Source organism: Danio rerio, chromosome 10 (assembly GCF_049306965.1).
Source record: "Danio rerio strain Tuebingen ecotype United States chromosome 10, GRCz12tu, whole genome shotgun sequence".
NCBI classification, from domain to species: Eukaryota; Metazoa; Chordata; class Actinopteri; order Cypriniformes; family Danionidae; genus Danio; species Danio rerio.
Window position 1 is genome coordinate 39,351,776 of NC_133185.1, and position 22,225 is coordinate 39,374,000.

The 22,225-nt window shown below is 35.2% G+C and overlaps 1 protein-coding gene across 11 annotated transcripts in view; it reads left to right on the plus strand.

The window, feature by feature from the left end:
* The window catches only part of stard13a (StAR related lipid transfer domain containing 13a), a 229,806-nt gene that overhangs the window by 170,703 nt on the left and 36,878 nt on the right, over positions 1–22,225 (plus strand). For 10 of the 11 annotated variants that reach the window (XM_073915023.1, XM_073915024.1, XM_073915028.1 and 7 more), the window contains 2 exons: positions 9,905–9,976; positions 15,875–15,956. In XM_073915023.1, the coding sequence (XP_073771124.1) occupies positions 9,905–9,976; positions 15,875–15,956 (154 nt within the window). Of the gene's footprint in view, positions 1–5,996; positions 7,742–9,904; positions 9,977–15,874; positions 15,957–22,225 lie in introns of those variants that run through there. The other variant, XM_009305518.5, reaches the window with a different exon arrangement.

Below are 22,225 nucleotides of genomic sequence, written 5' to 3' on the forward strand. Positions count from 1 at the left end.
TACTATAAACAACACCACTTACAATGAACAAATAAAAATAAGAAAATAATAAATAATGTGTCAAAGTCCAAATAAAGTCCAAATAAACATGGTGCAAATCCTCAGTAAAAAATAGATATAAATATTTACTATACTATAAATAGTTACATAACGAAACTAGATTCAATATGGAACATCCTTAGGTTTTATGTGCCAGCATGGATATGGTTGTCTGCAATGCAGACAAACAGCTGCACCTTCATTTGCGTCTTTTGAAAACAGCAAGAGCAGCAGCTCGTCTTTGCTGTGCCACTGTTTTGTCATGTTTCTGTGCTGCTGTGCATGCAAAAGTACTTAGTATGAGAATTATTTCATGCAAAACTTTTTTTTTTTTTTGCGTTTTATTTAGCCGCGCAGAAATGTATGCCTATCTCTCATTCCGTGTTGTTCAAAAAGCTTGGTCCACAAACAAAAGCGAAACCTATGCTTATTGGTTGTGATATAGCGAGCTTGAACCAATCTGGGCATGGAGGAGGGACAATGCATCAATGTATCATGTCTGATTTGTCCGGAGACACAGTGACGAGCGTTTCTTTGTCAAATCAGCGTTGTCAAATGTTGATGACGTAACCGCACTGATTCCTGAGGCTCTGAAAGTTCGCGAATGTTATGTGATACGGCACTGGAAAGCTGAGATTCTCTTCTTTATGCCAATCTTTGAATTGTATGAATCGGATCAGCGGATCAAAAGTTATTAAACATTTAAGAGCAATACTTATTTTTAGCCGCGGGCGGCTGTCTCGGTCTTTAAGGGTTAAAACCGTTGATATGCAATTGTTCATGGTATGATAATCGTGCATGTTCAAATCGTGGTAAACCGTCATACCGGTATATTGTTACAACCCTACTCTGGACGTTTTTCCTCTATTGATCTAAGAGCCAATCACACAGCAGAACTCTGTAAAATTCTGAGATTAATAAGCAATATTTTAAATTGTTATTTAATGAATCCTCTAATTTTTTTTAGTTTCGGTCATTGCTGGGACACTCTTTTAATGCTGGAAGCATTAACAGCTTATATGGAAATATATATCATTATTGTTCATAATGGAAAATAATTATCAAGATTGCATTTTTGCCAAATCACCCATCCCTATACGCTATAGAGCATGTACACTACCTTGATGTCAAAATGACATGAAACTGAAATCTAACAATGACTTGAAAAAAAGTGCACCAATAATTAATTATTATTATTTTATTTTGACATCAAGTTGACCAATGTGTTGAAATTTGATGATGTTAGCTCACACAAGTAATATTGTTATATATTTTATTGTTATTCCTACAACATTTGTTGCCTGAAAAATTATTTACATTTATTTTATCTTGATATACAGTAATACATTCACCAGGAATATACCATCATATCGATAGTAGTTTTTAAACCATCACAAATGTAATGTAATGTAATGTCATGTTGCATGCACGCTAATGCCTATAATCGCACAGCATCATTATTTTTTTTCCTTCCTCCGCCGCTTGCATGGACCTGTCTGTTGGTAATCATCTCCTTGTGTGAGGTGAAAGCCCAAAGCTTTATTTAACTCTGCCGGTGTGAACAAACAAACAAGGCATTAAAACAGAACAAACATTCACGGTTGTGACACGTGGGGCTTTTCCTGCCTATGACAGCATGCTTGGCTGCCCTGCTGAGCGCTGTTTTCAGATAGCAGCCTTTGCACTCAGTAAAAAGACCTCATCATGTCTTTCTTTAATTGTTTCCTTGTGTTCATTGCACAAGAGATTAGTGTATGTGCAGCTTCTATTAGCTACCTAGAATCTTTGGAATGTAAATTGCAGATTGTGTGGATTTTAGGGTAACTACAATATATTGCTGAGTGTGTTTTCGTGCTTGTCTTGACTTGCTCAGGCTTGTCAGGATTGAAAATGTGAAAGTACAACTGCCAGTAGGTGGCAGCAAGTTTACTGAAGCATTCAAATGATCCGTTCAAAACAGCTGGTTTATTTAGAGACAAAGCAAGTGAGTCTTTGAACAAACCATTGTTCGATGATTGTTCATGTGCCAGTGATCCATTATCAGTGATATTTGTTCTGGATTGAAACACCACAGTGTTACTCTGAGACAAAAAATAATGCATATGATTATAACAGTAATTGCTGTTGAGTATTATTGTAGACGATAAATACTGCACACCTCTTCTGCACATACAATTCAACTACAGTTTGGGGCTAAAAATATCACTGGAGCAGGAAAGCACTAACACATTTAAAATTGTGGTTACGGCAAATTAATTACAAAATTTTCAAAAGTGTAATGAAGAGCAGTTGACGGGTCAGATCCTAATGCAGCTTAATTTATGAGTAGTCAGGCAGGCAAGGTAGTACAGAAGCAAACGGTACTATAAAGGTAATCGACGGTATTTCACTTCAATTCGTAACTTTTTGATTTACTTACCAATGCATATCAATTCGAATAAATCTCATTCGTACATTAGCCCGATTTACTCATTCCCCAGTAGGGGTGTCGAAATCGATCTAAATTTATGCTCAATTTCGATTATCGAACCAAAAAAATGAATCGTCGATGCTGCCACGCCCCCATGTCACGTCAGCTTGGCTTGCCAAGCGGGAAAAAACAGCCTTGTTGTAGTGCTTGTTAAACTGCAGAAGCAGGAGACCCGTCGACAGAACTTAAACCCTCTCCTCTTTCAATGAAGTCGCCGGTGTGTAAGCATTTTGGATTTCCAGTGAGTTATGTTGACAACGTTCGTGTTGTCGACAAAAAAAAACACAGTTTTGCAAGCTCTGCTATGTACGTAATAAGTACGGTTCGTCCGATAGACAACACCGGCATCGCGATCCTTCGCCCGCCCCCGTTGCAAATCCGCTCGCGAAAAGTACACACTCAGGCCCTGTTTACACTGTCTTTGTTTTTAAATGGCATTTTAGAGCGACAACAATTTTACGTCCACAGTGGCGTGTAGCATTTCTGAGCAGCCCTCCTTCCTCTCTACCTCTGAAAATGCACATCACGTGACCACACAGACACAGACGCACACACAGCCATGCGCTTGAGACAGCAGGTCCAGGCAGTCAGAGGACTGCTTCAATCTTTCACTCACTTGTACTTTGTCATTTTAGCGAACACCTCAGATACTGGTGGCTGGTTCCTGTTGGTTGTGCGTCCTTTTTACCGACGCCATTATAACGACACAGATCACTGCCTATTCACGAGTCCCGCAGAAAAAGGGATTGACAGGTGGTAATTATGTGTGTAACTTGCCTTTATTCATTTACTGTATGATTTGTTTATGGGTAAAATGAAGACCATGCAGGTCAGGTAGTTTAAACGGTAGGCTACAAATAATTAATTGGTCATTAATTAATTAATTATTCATAATCGAAAATCGAATCGAATCATGCCTTCAGAATCTAAAATGTAATCGAATCGAGAATTTGGAGGATCGTGACACCCTTATTCCCCAGTGATGGTTGGGTTTAGTGGTGGTGTTTGGTGTCATACCTTGTTTTAGAAATCGTACAATTTCGTACGACAGAACTCATGAGTTTCCACGAATTAGCCGCTAAACTGACAAAACGTAAAATAGTTATGTTTCTTCATGAGATGAGGCTGTAATAACATGGTCGAGGGAGACAGAAAAACAAAAATAGAAGATAAAACAAACAAGGGAAAATGCTTCATAATGCTCACTACAGAAAACACCACAGTGTCATGATTAGCTAATGTGGGCCAGCTGAGTCAATCAAGCACATGCTCCTCTCGAAATTAGTTTAATATTATACTTCATTTAAATAATTTGCCATAATTTGAAAAAAGTTTGTTTGTGTTTTACTGCCCAATGTGTTTTTTTAGACCAAAACTTTAGCGAATTGCACATACTGTAGATTTGTTCAATATTTATAATCTACAATATTCAGTAATTTAGGGATTATTTGTTTTGTATGTATATGATTTTTTGACTCTCAATAAATGTTTGTAGTTGCTGATCAGTATATCAATTTCAGTTTAAATCTTCTTAAATATTCTACTGAAGAAAAAAGTCAGCTATACAGTGGGTGACAGTTCAATATGACAATTAAGGCCACACGTGACGCCGCGGCAGGACCAAGGGATAAAAGAGCATGTTTTTTTAGGTGTAACAGCAGTTTGCAACCATGCTGCCAGGGGGCACAAAAGGCAGGATGTGAACAGACAGAAATATACAGTATCTGTAAAATACCCTGCTACTTGTAAATGAAGATGAAATTACGAAAAAAGAATTACACAGTAATTCCTTCAGAAACCATTAAAAATTTGTTAACGGCGAACACGGCTTAAAAAACATTGAAGTGATATTTGCTTGTTAATATTGCTTTTAAAATGAGCTATGCATTGTAAATGTGTCTACATGGCATAAACTTATTTAAAAAGAGGAAGAGCTGTCTTATTTTTTATGTATCCCTTTAATGCAAGCTTCAGAGGAGCAGAGGAAATGACATTTCTGTGACACATGAGTGTGCTGTGAGGAGAACTTGTCTCTCAGACTTGGACTCTGTGTTCGTCAGTGGTATTATTGTGTATCAGTAATTCATACCCCTCAAGGGAAAGCTAATCACTGGAGATTGTATGGTAGACCAAAGTGTGAGGAATTCCTGTGCCTCTGCCAGTGACGGGTTAAAACTGTGGAATGACAATGTTACATGGGAAACATACAGAATAATAATAAAAAAAAAACAAGCAGGGATTTTAACATATTGTTTTTGTGGAAATATGTTTGGCGACACATCCACATGTTTCAGAAACAGATTTTGTGCCTTGTTTTTGTTCTTTCTTTATTCTGTCATGTGTGAAATGGTAGTTAGTGGAACAGCATGTTGGCATTTTCTGCCGGTACACAAAAACACAGATCGAGAACATCTTTCATCGTCTCCACCGCCTGCTGTTTGTTCCACATCATGGTGATTTATGCAGAGACACATACAGCACACTGTTAAAAACTGTTAAATAAATAGCTCGTGATTAAATGCTGTTTTCCGTTTATCTCTGCTTCTGAATTACATTATGGGACCTTGATCTCTGTTCTGACTACTTTTGATGCTAGATTTGTAAATTATCTTGTAAATTATTGGTCAAAAACTGTGTAATGAGCTGTCAGCACTGTCAGCACTCAAATATAATATTTTTAAATACAATATATAGTTTTAAACTACTACTAAACATGTATATATACAGTTGAAGATTTTTTTCAACACATTTCTAAAATAAATTTGTTTTAATAACTAATTTCTAATAACTGTTTGCCATGATGACAGTACATAATATTTGACCACATATTTTGTTCTTCTATACAGCTTAAAGTGACATTTAAAGGCTTAACTGGTTAATTAGGTAAGGTTAGGGTAATAATGCAAATCATTGTATAACAGTGGTTTGTTCTGTAGACAATCAAAAAAAAAAAATACTGCTTAAAGGGGACTAATAATTTTGACTTATTATTAGTAATATTGAAAAATTAAAAACTGCTTTTATTATAGCCGAAATAAAACAAATAAGAGTTTCTCCAGAAGAAAAAATATTATAGGAAATAGCGAAAAAAAAATCACAGGAGGGCTAATCATTTTGACTTCAACTATGTCACTTAATCTCCAGTTTTTCAACATCAAAAGTTGCAGAGCACAGATCAAGGACTCCATAATTCAATTTGGAAGTAGTTTCTAGAACCCTCTGACAGAAATACCTGCTTTTCCTCGTGTTTGTACTGCGGAATTTAGAACAACTGTAGTTATAGGAACTCTTATAAGAAGAACGTATGAGTTGAGTTGAAATAATTATAACTATCAGGGATGGGCAGTAAGCACATGCTAATTGAGAAAATACATCTCATAGGAAACAACAGCACATTATTTTAAAGTATTAGAAGACACAAACAGAAAGCTAATGTTAGTACGTTTAAGTGTCATCTTTGTTTGTGAAATTGTTTTCTTTTGACAGCCTTGATGAATTAGCACTGCAAAATTGTTAGAGTGCTTTCACACCTGTAGATCGATTGTTTTGTTCCAAAACAGGGATTAAAATAGTTATGATGTTGCCCTTTTCGTTCTTGGTGCGGTTCGCTCACACACCGTAAAGTTTCTAAACGGACCAAAAGAGTTAAAACAAGTCACGTGCGAGTAAACTCTCATCACATTGGTCAGAGTTCCACGGTTTATTTTGCAGAGTCCCGCTTAGCTGTCATGTGTCCTTATTTTAATTTATGGTATTGAGCAATAAGACAATATGAGCAAAAGGCTGTGCTTTAACTTTGAATGGTGACACCCACAGACATTATCACCAAATATAAATCAGAAGACTTTCTCATACATAGCTGTTGGATAGAATTATGCAATATTGGCTTTATATTATAAATAAGAGATAAACCAGTTCAGTCGATTTTCTTTACAGATAAACAGCTCTATATTTATCTATATAATAGTTTAACATGCTTTCACTTTCTTATTTGACGAAAGTAGGAATGACATCCCGTCCTACTCATAATTCTCTATTCATATAGCCATACCTATTACATATCCATAATACTTTGAGATGTAGGCTGGATCGTTAGTACGTTGAATCGTTTTGCTTTCTCACTACAATCTATCCGCTCCAGAGTTCGTTTCAATCGAGCCAAGACCACCTCATCCAGGTGCTCTCGGGTGGATTGGTTTGGGCGCAGATCCAATCGCAATTGCTGGATTCACATATGCCAAACGAACCACGCTAACGGGGAAAACACAACAGGTTCCGAAACAAAGTCTAGGTGTGAAAGCACCATTAGTTAAGTTCGTCTTTTAGCTTTTCTTTTTACTTTTTCAATAGCATACACTATTAGACTTTGACATAATTTTACAGTACTTTACTGTAAAAACATCCAGTAAAATTCCATATACTTTACAGTTCACTACTGCAATATTCACCGCATTGTGGGTCATTTAAAAACGTACACAGTAACTTACTGCATATTAGGTATTTGCAGTATTCTACTGTAATTAAAGTAATCAAGTACTGCTACTGTAGTTGAAGACAAATGTGAGACAGTTAATGAAAGAATTAGGAATTGATTAAATTCAATTGTAATTACAAAAAATAAAGGTTTTATACTGCTAGAGAAAAATGTACATAAGTTACAGTAAAACTACTGTAAAATATGGTAAAGGGCATTTTACCTCACAAAAAAGTCACGGTAAGGCTCGTTTACTGTAAAAAAAATATTACAGAAGGGCCCTGCTACTGTAAAACACATTTACAGGGAAGTTACTGTAAATGGGGCAGTTGCAGTAACTTACTGTCAGCAAAAAATAAAATGTCTAACAGTGTAACTTATGTCTCTACATTAAGTCTTCAGACCATAATATTCCACAAAAACACAGGGTCCTGCATCCTACAGTTGTTGATCTTATTGAATGCTGTCAGCCAGATTGCTTCACTTCAGTGTTTGATTTGATTGGTCGATAAGGCTCAAAAAAATATCAAGTGATGAATAGGAAGATGAGGGCAGGGCGATGACATCACATAGAGGGAGGATGTTGAAGAGTGAGAGAGAAAGGAAAGCAGAAAGAGAAAAAGGCAGAGGAGGACACAACTGGACCCAATGCTTACTGAACACCGTTTTGGACTTTAAGAGAGCTTGGAGGAAAGGGGAGGCTCTGATCTGGGGGACACGCATGTTTGCTGTGCATAAAAAAGTGATGAGAACAACCAGTAAGTGTGTTTGTGTTTCATGTTGTGTGTTTTGTTTTGAGGAAGGTTTCTGCAGGCTGGTTTCCATTCAGCAAATGTGTAATTCAGCTCAAATATGCGGAGAATCTTGTGAGAATAGGATATAATTGTCGGACTGTTGTGAGGTCATTTCCTGACCTGTCCATTTTTATGAGAGCTTATTTTGGGAGATGCTTCGTTTTCCTTCTCTTGCTTTCACACTGCAGGCTAATGGGGCTCAAATCTGATTTTTTTGCCTACAAGTGACTCAGATCTGATTCTGTCGTGGCAGTGTGAACAGCCCAAACTGCATGGAATTTGATCTTTTCAATTCTGATTTGTGTCACTTTCATATGTGGTATTAAATTGTGATACAGATCTGATGCTTTGCAATGCGACCGGAGTGTGAACGGGTGTGCTGGAATTCATCTTTTTTTCTTCCTCATTTGTGATCGGCATTCGTCATTCTGGCTGTTACTACAAACAGGCAGCTGATCGGTAGTGAAATGACACGCAGGGCAAATATCCCAAGAAAGTAATGGTTGTTCATTTTGTGTATTTTTTTACAACTACAGCTACTGCTCATTACTAAGCATTAACTTTTAATTAAAGAATACACAGTTTAGTTAGATTTAATAAACATTTTTACAACCATATAAAATTCCACATATAAAATGAATAAAATACTCCATAAATGAAATATTTCACGTAAATAATAAGACATTAACTAAACTCTTCATGCTAAAGTTTCAGTTTAATTTTGATTAGTTTTTGACAGGAAATGGTCTATGTTGTTTATGACATTAAAATGAATTAATCGTAATTTTTCAGACTCAGCAAACAATATCATTATGAGGACTGACCCAGGCCTTCACAGTAGCACTTTTGTGAGTTTAGGACCATGATCTGTTCACACTGGAAATCTGATATTGGCTACATTTAAAACAACAACGTGAACAGCTATGCAAAAAAATCAGATCTGAGAAAAAATCAGATTTGCAGTGTGAACAACCGTAGCCTTATTTTGTCCTATGAACTGTGGTGTGTAAGTATTCCAATAAAACAGAAAAATGCAAGGATTCACATTGTTCATTGTCATCTTAACTCGACAAAGAGAGATTGGAGGTATTTACTTGCAGTCTTTGAGAGACAAATACGTTTTGATGTTTGAATAATGTGTCTGCTTCAATTTGGGTACATAAAAAGCAAGTTAATAAAGACTATTTAAATATATTTAAAATGATTCTTGCTGACAATAAAAACAAAAACCCAGTGATTTGAAAGAAAATGGCAAATTATTAAGATTGTAAAATGACAAATAATTTCATTTGGGGCCTCACTGTGATTCCTGTAGGGACAATTCTGGGGCTTGGCGATTAATCGAAAAGTAATCAAAATGGGCATTCAGATCCTAAAATCTATCAGATTTTTCCAGGATGATTTTTTTCAATTACTTTCCATACATGTTGCATGACCCCACTCTGTTAAAGGTTGTGGCTGGTTTCTACTTTTGCGGCCACTTTGCAGCCACATCTGATCTCTATTCTTGAGCCTTACTTTGCACTGCATTGACAAAGATTGGAAGCTGCGCCAGAGATGCCTTTAGATAACGAATAAAACTTGTCAGTGTTTTCATAAATGAATAATTGTTCATTAATCCTAACCAAGTTAAAATTTTTTATTAATCAAGATTTAGATTTTGGGCCAAATCGCCCAGTCCTGGATAGCTCACCCCAAAATGCACATTTATTTATTATTTACTATCCCATAAGTGTTTTTAAACCTTTATTTGGTTCTTTATTTTGATAAACACAAAAGAAGATATTTTGAAGAATGCAGGAAACCTGTAACCACTGACTTTCATAGTATAAAAACAAATACTATGTCAATGGTTACAGGATTCCAGCATTCTTCAAAATACTTTATTTTGTATTTACCAAATGAAAGTCAAATCGGTTTGAAACAAATAAATGTTAAGTAAATGATGGTTTATGGGTGAACTATGTATTTAAATGGGATCTTTTAATGAATGATAAAGTATATACAGTAATTAGTTCTGTACATCATGTTAAAAATGCATGTTTGTTTCTCAAATATTTATATTTTTCCCAGGTTGTAACAGATCAATAAAAAACTCTGAAGAATCATATCATTGTGTCTTTTCAGAAATCGAGGCAAAGGAGGCATGTGACTGGCTGCGGGCGGCGGGATTCCCACAGTATGCCCAACTTTATGAGGGTAAGAAATGGGATTAATATCTATAAACATACACACAGATGTCAAAGGATCTCTGGTTGATTCTGTGCTGCAGCTGTGAGGTTAAGTGAGGGTAAAAAATCAGGAATGCGGTGGGTCGAGAGCAAGAGCTGACTGCTGCTTTGAGCTGGAGATCACACCTCATCCCATCCTCTGCTCGATTATTACCGCTCAATTCAAGAACAATGAATATATACAGCATATACAGATATACAGATAAATGTATCTGAGTTCACACTGTTGGGAATGATGTGTTTATTTTAAAGGATAGTTTAGCCAAAAATTTAGTCGTCGTTTACTCTCCATTTACTTTTTCAAAGACTTTTTCTGTTTTCTGTAGAAGAAACTTTGAAGAAAGCTGAAAACCTGTCACCATTGACGTCCATTATATTTGTTTTTCCTACTATTAACGTGAATGGTTACAGGTTTTCATCTTTCATCAAAGTATATTGTTTTTTGTTCAACAGAAAAAAAAATGAGGAAGGTTTATTACCTCTTTTTATTTTCATTTTTGGGTGAATTGCCCCTTTAAAGGGCGATGAACCACTCCCCCCGCACAGCTCGGTGTTTTCACACTTCTAGTTTGAAAAAAGTCAGGAAAGTGGTGAGTCCAGCTTTGTTTTGGTGGTAGTGTCCAACAGCGTAGGAGGGAAGGGTTTGCATAAAAAGGGGAGTTTCATTACAGTATGTCACATTATTTGGTTGAAGACAGTGCAGGTCCCCACTGCCTTATCATTTTTAACATTTTAACACAAATACACTGGTAAATACAGGAGAAAGTGAAGATGCTCATGAAGTAGCGAATATTGAAGTCTTATATATTTATTTAAAACAAAGCATTTTTAGTCCACAATATTGTCTTAATATTACTGTAAACTACTTAGTAACCTTTATCATTTCACTAAGCAATGTCTTCAAATAATAAAAGAGTACTGTTGACGATACAATCAAACTTTGTTATCAGAATATTGTGGTGATACTACTGTAAACTTAGTAACTTAGTTCATTTTTACTAGAGTATATCTTTAAAAACTAAAAGAGTACTGCTGACAATACTTACTAACTTTGCCATCTGGAGAAACATAAACAACGAACACTGATCACACAATTACCAAATCCGTAGAGACAGGAATAATCAACCCGAACTGGAACCGTGTGTTTTTTAAAAGAAGACAAGTGGCAAATTCCAGATTTGAAAAGCTCTCGGGTAAAAAAAAATGTTTCCTAGGAACATATTTTTGTCACGTGTTAACAGACAATCTGCTGTTATCCACACACTTGTGGGTTCACGCACGAGCTGTGCTCTCATCGCATGGAAAAGTAAACAAAATTTACAAGGATTTACATAATGATCTCATCGCCGTGACGTAGCTTCAAAATTTCTTGTCAAACCGGAGGAACGAATTTGCTCAAAATAACGCAAAAACAACACATTTTCACTTTTTTGTAAAAGATGTCTGTCTTAATAGTGTTTTTAGCAACGTGGTACATATATATGACTGTAAACATCTCAAAAAATGTGTTTTGGTGTTTCGTGACCCTATAAGCTGCACACCGCAGTTTCAATATGATCAGCTGACACTTTAGGTTTTTCAAAGACACAAAGGAAAAAAAACAGATGCCGTTGGTAAGATAAGCTTTAAATGATGGTAGAAATCCTCAATGTGTCGATTTATGTAAATATCAGGTTTATTTTTTGATATTCTTGTTGTATTTGGACACATTTAGCAGATGCCTGTTTCTTTGAGGAAATAATCTAACTATATTTAGCAATTATAATAAGTGCAGTGGATGGGCGAATAAACGATATATCGTATCATGATAAAATTTATGTCAATAACAATGATAAGCTCTGGATTTTCTATATTGATCTATATTGATCTAAGAGCCAATCACGCTCAGAATTGTGCAACAATGGGTATCTAAAAGTGTGTTGATATTGCCCTTCTTTAGAGACAGTCTGGGATGGGCTTTTTAAACCTCCTTTTTCCCCAATGTATCTTATTTGCTATTTTTCTGTGCTACGTCTTAACTGATTTGTCTTCCCCTGAAATGTGTGATTTTTGTGTGTGGTCAGAGGGGTCTAATTTTGCTGCATGCAACAGTGTTGTGACAATTAAAGGCTCCTCATCAAACTGGAGATGTTTAGAATTTTTTGCCGAAAATACATTATGCCATTTAATGGACCCACCAATTTTTATGGGTTTAGTCATTGTTGGGTTGCTCTTATAAATCTGGAAGAATTAGCATCTCATTTTGAAATATATATCATTATCATTCAAAATGAAAATAATTATCGAGATGACATTTTTTACATATTGCCCAGCCCTATCTTTATGCATTATACTCTTGAGTAGGCCCACACGGAATCTGTGCACCCAGAAATGCACAGGTTTTGAGCCCATCATTGAGTCTATTTATTTACTTGTGTACATTTATATTTATTCAGGTTTTAAATTAATTTCAGTAATATTTTTGACATATAATGAAAATGTTAATTTGATTTATTTACAATACAGTTTGTTAAGTAATATTTTCTGTATTTTAGTAGATATATTAAATGAGAAACTTGCTTTGTTTAGCAAATAAGTGGATCTTATTGGATTTGCATTGTAAACATTACATAAATAAAATAATAAATAATAATTTCATATATTACGTTTTTAGTTACGATACATCCAATATCATTCCACATAAATCTGCAGATTTTTTACAAAATTATGAGCAGACATAGCAATAAATGTTAGCTGATTTCGTCTGGCCCTACTATGAGTTTTCTAGACTAGGCTTTACCCATTTACTCACATATACAGTATATTACAGTACGAGTCGTTATGGATCATCCTAAAAAAAAAGCTCTTAAAGCTAATCAAAAATGTTTCTCTAGATCTTTATACTGTAGCTGTGGTCTGAACTCTGCTACAGTTTAACATTTATTTTTAAAATGATTATCTATGTTTAACATATGGAATAAAAAGCACATTTACACAGCTGTGTGCTTCGTTTGTCAGCACATTTTTTCTCCCCCCTCCCTCGTTATCTTTTCTGGTCATTTTGGGGTTGCAGTGAGCTATTTGCAGGCTGGAGTTTCTATCCAAAGGGAGGAAGAGGTCATGGGAAGAAGTCTTCATTATCAGTGGCTTTGCCTCAGTCTTCCGGCCGGAGCAGCAGAGGGTCGAGAGGAGATCGCTCTCTCTCTCTCTGTTCCCCTCTGACTCCTGCTTATGAGGCTTTACGTCAGCCAGCGATAAAATGTCAACAATGCTAAATTTAATGCCGTGTACATTCAAAGCTGAGCTCTCGTGAGAAAATCATACAGTGGAAGAAGCTGCATTTGGCCTCATGAGGTCATCACGCTGTAATAAACTGAATCAGTTTTAATTCAACTACAACTGCACCAGCATTCTGTCAATGTTCTCCTGTCTGTCTGATATGCTGGCTAATAATCTGAAATATCAGGAAAAAAAGTCAAATATTATGACTTTTTATTCTCTTCTCATCATCTACGTTGAGCTGCTTTGACACAATATACATCGTAAAAAGTGCTATAGTAATAAAGATGGCTTGACTTAATAAAAAAAAAAAAAACTCAGATTCCACTGGGAAAACACATTGTGATCTTTTTATAGGTGTTACACCTCCCAATGGGCAAAGAGAAAGTTTAGCAACCACAAATATTTTTCCAGCCATTGTATTATAAATTATTTGCAGTTTATTATTAGTCCTAATATTAATATTTGTTTTATTTACATAATATACAGTGGGTGAAAGATGCATTGAATACGTCACCATTTGTTCATATCGATATAATAAACTAAAACTAATTAGTTAACAAATTATGTGTAATAAAATTAAATGACGCAGGAAAAAAGTATTGAACACATGAAGAAAGGGAGGTGTAGAAAGGCAGTGAAAGCCCAGACAGCAGCTGAAATGTCTCAATAATTCTTCAGCAAGCTTCTACCCTTCTCATTGTAAATGAATATCAGCTGCTTCAGTCCAACATCTACATTATCAGGATGATAAAGCTGAAACCAGACTGGACATTTCAGCAAGACAATGATCCAAAACACAGCCAAGGAAGTTGTTAAATACTTTCAGAGAAAGAAAACTAAGCTGTAGAAGGGCCGAGCCAGTCGCCTGACCTGAATTCAATCAAATACAAAATAAAGGTCAGATTTGATAGATGAGACCCTCAGAACCATCAAGATTTTTACACTGTTGAATTCTGTGGAAAAACTCACACCTGAGCAATGCATGTGACTTCATTCTCCATTTAAGAGGTGTCTTTAAGCTGCCATCACCAAAAAAGCCTTTTATATGAATTATACAAATTTACATTTCAGTAGTTCAGCACTTTCTCCTTGTGTCATTTCATTATTACACATAACAGGTTTTCTTTGTTTTATTTTTATGTTTGCATTGTTTGGGTTTTTACCAAAATCTGGTTCAATTCCATGTCAACAGCTTCTTTACAGATATTATTCCCAGGAAAAAACATGACGTGTTCAGTATTTATTTGCACCACTGTATATGCATGTATAGTATAGTTATTGATATGATTGTTATTATAATTAACTACACACATTAGTATTTTATTTTAATACTGTTTCATTTTCTTTTGTTTTCTTCTTTTAGCGTTATTTCATTATTTTGGCAATTAAGAAAACTAATTAAGAAAACACATCCAGTTGCAATGTTTTGTTATGAAAGCTTGTATGTAATCATTAGGTAAAATAAATTAATCAAGAAATAAACGTAATAACGCTCAGTTTTTCACAGTTAACATTTTCCTAACAAAAATAACGATAATAATAATAATAATATTAACAATAGTCATAATAATAATAATTACTTTAGTTGTATTTGTTATATATTAGGAATAAAAGATGATTTGTTCTGGCGATGCGGTGGCGCAGTGGGTAGCATGATCGCCTCACAGCAAGAAAGTCGCTGGTTCGAGTCTCTGCAGGGTCAGTTAGCATTTCTGTGTGGAGTTTGCATGTCCTCCCCGTGGGTTTCCTCCGGGTGCTCCGGTTTCCCCCACAAGTCCGAAGACATGCAGTGTACAGGTGAATTGGGTATGCTAAAATTGACTGTAGTGTGTGCGTGAATGAGTGTGTATGGGTGTTTCCCAGGGAAGGGTTGCAGCTGGAAGGGGATTCGCTGCGTAAAACATTTGCTGGATAAGTTGGCGGTTCATTGCGCTGTGGTCATCCCAGATTAATAAAGGCACTAAGCCCAAAAAAAATGAATGAATTAATGTATGATTTGTTCAGTAGACAATTGAAAAAATATTGCTTAAGAGGGCTGTTTTTTTTTTTTTTTTAATTGCTTTTATTTTAGCCAAAATAAAACCTTCTCCAGAAAAAAAAATATAGTAAATACTGTGAAAAATTCCTTGCCCTGTTAATCATCATTTGGGTAACATTTGAAAAACAAAAAATAAATCTAATAAATTTAATACTTTTGATGCTTGGCCATTGTACATTTTGGGGCCTGTCTTAATTCCTTCCTCCTCCTCTTTGTAGTCGTCTACATTAGTTTGAGTCAGATAGAGTGAGTTTAGTGATAACCTGAGTTTCAAAGTCGGTCTGATCTGTATAATGTAATCAGTGAAGCAGCGTCTGCCAGAGATTGTGTTTGCTTTATAACATTTGTGACTTTATTCAGAAGCAGAAGATGTCTGGCTTCATGGACTAAATATATTTCATCCAGTTATCTCTATTTGTTTATCTCTCTCCATTTAATTTCATGATTTTGATTTGCTTTATATACTGTAACGTGATCCGTATGACAATTGCCATGAAAACTGGCTCTGAAGATGTTGCTTGTGTCAAACTACTTGAACACTCTTCTGCTTTCTGTCTCTGTCTGCAGATTCCCAGTTTCCCATTGAAATATCCGCTGTCAAGAGGGACCATGACTTTCTGGATAAAGACCTTGTGGAGCCTCTTTGCCGGTGAGTTTCCAAATGCAGAGATTATGTAGAGATTGAGAGTCTGTAGCGAGAAACACGATACTCTCTTTACTTCAAATGACAGCTGTGAAATTATAGGCTTTACTGTCAATCACTCGTGCTCTGCCTGCATGCTGTTCTGATCATTTACGTTGTGCAGTGTTGATCAACAAATGTAAAATATAAATTTATATTAATTTAATTTAATACAAAAATATTATTAATAATTATTAGTTGTTATTATTAGTATTTTATTTTTTTTAATATTACTAACATTGTACTTACTAACATTGTAATTTGAATTTTTATTACAAACATTACTGTTTTATGTACATTTACGTACAATTAAATTAGTTGATGCAGTTTATTTATTATTTACATTTCTTATTAATTTTTAATGTCATTATTTTATCTCTTCTGGCATTATTTTTATTTTTGTTTTATTTTAAAATTTTTGAAATTATTAGTATATTAATTATATTATTACTTACATTTCTTATTATTTCTGAAATTATTAGTATTTGTATTTTATATTATTGCTTGCGTTGTAATTATTTTTTTATCATGAATATATTATTTATTGATGACTGTTTTGTGTAAATGTTCTGTATGTACAATTATATTCATTGATTTTATTTATATTATTTACATTTCTTATTCATCTTATTCTTTTCATTACTTCTGGCAATATTATTTTATTTAATTGTTTATTATTTTATTTTATTTTATTTTTAATGCAATTATTTATTTATATTGCCAGAAAATATTTTTATGTGTGTGAGTGTACATCTACATTCATAAAATCTGTAGAAAATGGATACACGTTTACCACCAAAAGGCTTTTTATAAGCATTAATAATACAAATATATTACAATAACTGCTATTATACCGCTGGGTGATGTATGGATGAAATTTTATACAGTACATTTATTTTCCTACGCTCATAAATGACGTTTTCTGTTTGTTAAAGCTACCTACAGTGCATCCGGAAAGTATTCATAGCGCTTCTTTTTCCACATTTTTTTTTAATGTTACAGCCTTATTCCAAAAATGGATTAAATTCATTTATTTACCCAACATTCTACACACAATACCCCATAATGACAGTGTGAAAAAAGAGTTTTTTGAAATTGTTGCAATTTGATTAAAAATAAAAAACCTTAAAAATCACATCTACAGAAGTATTCACAGCCTTTGCTCAGTATTTTGTTGATGCGCCTTTGGCAGCAATTACAGCCTCAAGTCTTTTTAAATATGATGCCACAAGCTTGGTACAACTGTCTTTGGGAATTTTTGCCCATTCCTCTTTGCAGTACCTCTCAAGCTCTATCAGTTATGATGGGAAGTGTCGGTGTACAGCCATTTTCAGATCTCTCCAGAGATGTTTAATAGGATTTAGTTGTGGGCTCTGGCTGGGCCACTCAGGGACATTCACCGAGTTGTTGTGATTCCACTCCATTGATATTTTGGCGGAGTGCTTTGGGTCATTGTCCTGCTGGAAGATGAACCGTCATCCCGTTCTCAGGTCAAGAGCACTCTGAAGCAGGTTTTTATTCAGGATGTCTCTGTACATTGCTGCATTCATCTTTCCCTCTATCCTGACAATTTTTCCAGTTCCTGCTGCTAAAAAACATCCGCACAGCATGATGCTGCCACCACCATGCTTCACTGTAGGGATGGTATTAGCCTGGTGATGAGCAGCAGCTAGTTTTCTCCAGATGTAACACCTGTCAATCATTCCAAAGAGTTCAGCTTTAGTCTTATCTGAGAAATTTGTTTCATATGGTCTGAGAGTCCTTCAGATGCGAGACAATCCTGTCTCAGAGATCTACAGACATTTCCTTTGTCTTCATGCTTGGTTTGTGCTTTGACATGCACAGTCAACCCTGGGACCTTATATAGACAGGTGTATGCCTTTTCAAATCATGTCCAATCAACTGAATTTAATACAGGTGAACTCCAAATTAAGCTGCTGAAACATCTCAAGAGTGATCAGTGGAAACAGAGGCTGCGTCCAAAACCACCTACTACTCATTTAAATTTAAATGTACTACTCGGCCGTTAGAAAAGTACATTCTATACAGTATGAATGTAAGCAATATGAATGGACTTCGGGCGTACTACTTCCACCATTTTGTCATGATTACGTGACCTACCTGCGTCGCTTCACTTCCATTCATGAATTCTCTCGCAGGGCATCATGGGATAGCGCAGCGTGCATAGGATGCACACTTCAGAATCTCGCCAGAAGTAGTAAGTCATCCAGGTACTACTCGCATACTGATTTTCGAACTCTATGAATTTGGACGTACTACTCGGCTCGCATACTGATTTTAGCGTACTATATAGTATGGAAGTATGCGGTTTTGGATGCAGCCAGAATGTACCTGAGCTCAATTTAGAGCTTTACGGCAAAGGCTGTGAATACTTACGTAAATATGATTTTTTTTTTTTTAGCTTTTTGTTTTTTAATAAATTGCCACAATTTCAAAAACTGTGTGTAGAATTTGGAGGAAATAAATTAATTCAATCCATTTAGGAAAAAGGCTGTAACATAAAAAATTTGTAAAAAGTGAAGCGCTATGAATACTTTCCGGATGCACTGTATATCAATAAAATGAGCATAAAAAACACAATTCTTGAGTTTCATGTGGGAACAACTTAATTGTTTTTTGTTCAATCCACTCAAATCTGTAAAAAAAAAAAACTAATAAGTTACCTTAACTCTTTCATCTTGCACCAACACCGACAAAGCATTTTTTACAGAGCAAACATGTAAGAGCAAACATGCTCAGTTATTTCAGCTTTTTTTCAGATTGCTATTTCTGTTAACAATAATAATTAATCAATAATAACAATTATTTACCACTGGATCATATGTGGATGAAAGTATATATAGTGCATTTGTTACGTACATGTACAACCAACTTAAATTTGTAAAAAACTAATGTTAACTTAATTCCTTCTAGTTTTCCCACCACAAATCAATTAAGTTAACTTAATTGTTTTTACAAATTTAAGTAAACTGAACATAAAACGGTTAAGTTGTCCCAAAAAAAGCTTAATAATTGTGCTGTTTTATTTCATTTGAACAATCAGCAAACAAAACGTTTGAGCGTAGAGCAAAAATGTTCAACGAAACTCCAGCTTTTTTCAAATTGTTATTAATAATAATAATTAATATATAATAATAATTGCTATTATTTACCACTGGGTGATGTATAGATGAAGGTATACACTAAGGTATTTCCTTAAGAGCAAACATTTTCAAAGAAAACTTTGTTCTCTCTCTCTTAAAAATCCAGTACCCAAGCAGATCAAACCATCTCTACTGCTTGTAGAAGTGCGAGAAAGCTCAGTAAATGGCTCTGTCCCTGTGGCGACCTCACCTCTCTATGTGTCTGACCCGTGTCCTCCATAAAGTCTGTCTCGTTCCCTGCCACTTTGATCCCCAGTTCAGCCCCCGTGGAGTCGCTCTGAAGTCCCTCTCAAAGGCCCGAGGGCTCTAACAGATGGCTGTCTGTCTGTCTGTCTGTGTGTGTGTGTCGTGTGTCATGTCTTTGTGTGTGTGTGTGTATGTGTGTGTGTGTGTGTGTGTGTGTGTGTGTGTGTGTGTGTGTGTGTGTGTGTGTGTGTGTGTGTGTGTGTGTGTGTGTGTGTGTGTGTGTGTGTGTGTGTGTGTGTGTGTGTGTGTGTGTGTGTGTGAATTCAGACCTGGACTTTGAGGCGTTGAGGCTTTCTAGCAGGTTCCCTAATGGCACTAATGACAGCGTTAGTGAGATCTGACAGCTTTACTGTCACTGAATACACACACACACACACACACACACACTGCTCTTCAGGACCCAGACTCCTGGAATGAGAATGCCGTTTCATTATCGCACAGCAGACATGATATTTACGGAAATTTTCCGGGACCATCTGGATGTTTAATTAGGGAATCTTGATTTAAAAAGGCAGTCAGACAGCTGATTAAACCGTGCTGATGTCATGCGCATCAAGAAAACAACACATTTTGGTTTTATGGGTGAAGTAATGGCTTGTTTGTTTGTCAGGAATGGGTGTAAATGAAGGGTCTGCAGTGTGTTTGTAAAAAACGGGAAAGCTCTTCAAGGGTGAGATAAAAATATAAAAGACAATAGAGTGCATTCACATGTCTGAGGTTACGCTCACAATGCTCAATTTTGATTTATTGCTTAGATCAGATTTTCTTTGTTTGGCCATTCGCATAATAAAAGAAACAGTGATATCAGATTGCCGTGTGAACTCGTGGCAATCCTAAACTCACCCTCAGAAAAGAACAATAACAATACAGTCGGCAGCTTGCAGTCAATTAACTCAAACATTTGACCTGTATTACATTTAGGAGCTTGTATGCACTTTTTTTTTTTATTAAAATGAGCTGAAACAACACAATTTTTGAGATTTCATTGGGAAAAAATAATTGTTTATGTTCAATCTACATACATTTGCTAAAAGTGTTAAGTTAACTTAATTTGTGTTGGGACACATTTCTAAACATCTACACAATAGTTTTAATAACTAATTTCTAATAATGTTTTTTTATTATCTTTGCCATGATGACGACACATAATATTTTATTAGATGTTTTTCAAGATACCTAGTATTCAGTTCAAAGGGCAATGTAAAGGCTTAGCTAGGTTAATTAGACAAATTAGAGTAATTAGGGAAGTCATTGTTTAACAAAGGTTAATTCTGCAGACATTCAAAAATAAATATTGCTTAATATTGACCTTAAAACTGTTTAAAAAATTAAAAACTGCTTTTATTTAAGCTGAAGAAAACAAATAAGACTTTCTCCAAAAGAAAAATATATTCTAGGAAATTAATAGAAATAGAAATTAAATAGAAAAAGTCTGTGCTCTGTTAAACATCATTTTGGGAATATTTGATAGAATAAATATTGCACAGGAGGGCTAATCATTTTGCCCTCAACTGTTTATAGATTTTGGCCACAATATTCTTTAGTCACTCCTCTCAATATGCAATAGACACTGTCTTATCAACACACTTATCAACAAAATATTGTGTGCTTCACGTAGATGAGTGAGCTTGACAAACCACCTGTAAAATGCAAACCTTTATTCTCTAGGTCCTCAGACTCTTATCCTCTTATCATCCCGAGGTCTGGGGTTGCATATAACAATCAATACCCAATTGTGTTTGTTTTAGTGTTCACATTTTTAGAAAAAGGAAAAGGCTTAATCAGAATGCAATTCAAAATGATCACAATCATAATCTCAACCACATGCAGATAAGAACATTAGCCATACAGTAAACAGGTTATGCAAAGAAACACAGAGGTCAATTAATTCCAATTTTAAGCTGCATTGCAAAAACATCTGACCTGTATCTTCAGATTTAGAATGAATCTAATTCAATGTGCTTTTAATACTGTCATAAAAAAGTCACTTTAGATTTGCGCCTCAATATTCTTTAGTCTGGAGCCAAAAACAAACAAACAATTGTGTGTGTTAGAAAATGGGAAAGCTCTTCAGGGCTGAATAAAAAAAGGCATAAGAGCCCTTTATGAAGTTTGCAAATAACAATCAATATCCAATTCCTTCGATTTAGTGTTCACGTTTTTACAAATAGGAATAAAAGGCAAAAACAGATTGCCATGTGAACTGATCACAATCAGAATCTTGCAGAAAAGAACATTACAGTGTGCAGCTTATATAAGTAAACACAGTGGCCAAGTCCAAATTCCAACATTATTCTGCATTGCAAAAACTTGTATCAAAGACCTGTATCATCAGATTTGGAAACTTTACTTCAATATAGTTTTTGCTTTTAATACTATCATAAAAAAGTCACTTCACATTTGCACCACATTATTCTTTAGTTTGACTACACAATAAAAAAGACCTGCTGATGTCATAAAGGAATGTTTTAGCGCATCAAAAATCAACACATTGTAGTTTTAGAGGTGAAATAATGGCCTGTTTGTGTCTGGGATTGGATATAAAGTGAAGGGTCTGCGTGTTTCTGTGTTTGTGTATAAATAGGAAAGCTATTTTGGGCTGAATTTAAAAGGCTAAAGAGTCCATTCAGATGTCTGAGGTTGCCGATTTCAATGTTTAACATCAGACAGACTTTTTAAAAACCTTTTTTTCAGAATTTTGGTTACACAAGCCAAAAACAACTAAATATCAGCGTCTAATGATGTTACAACTTGACGTTGTGTGGACATCACCACTACGACGTCTATCAGATGTTGTATTTTGGTTACTATACCTGACAATTGTCA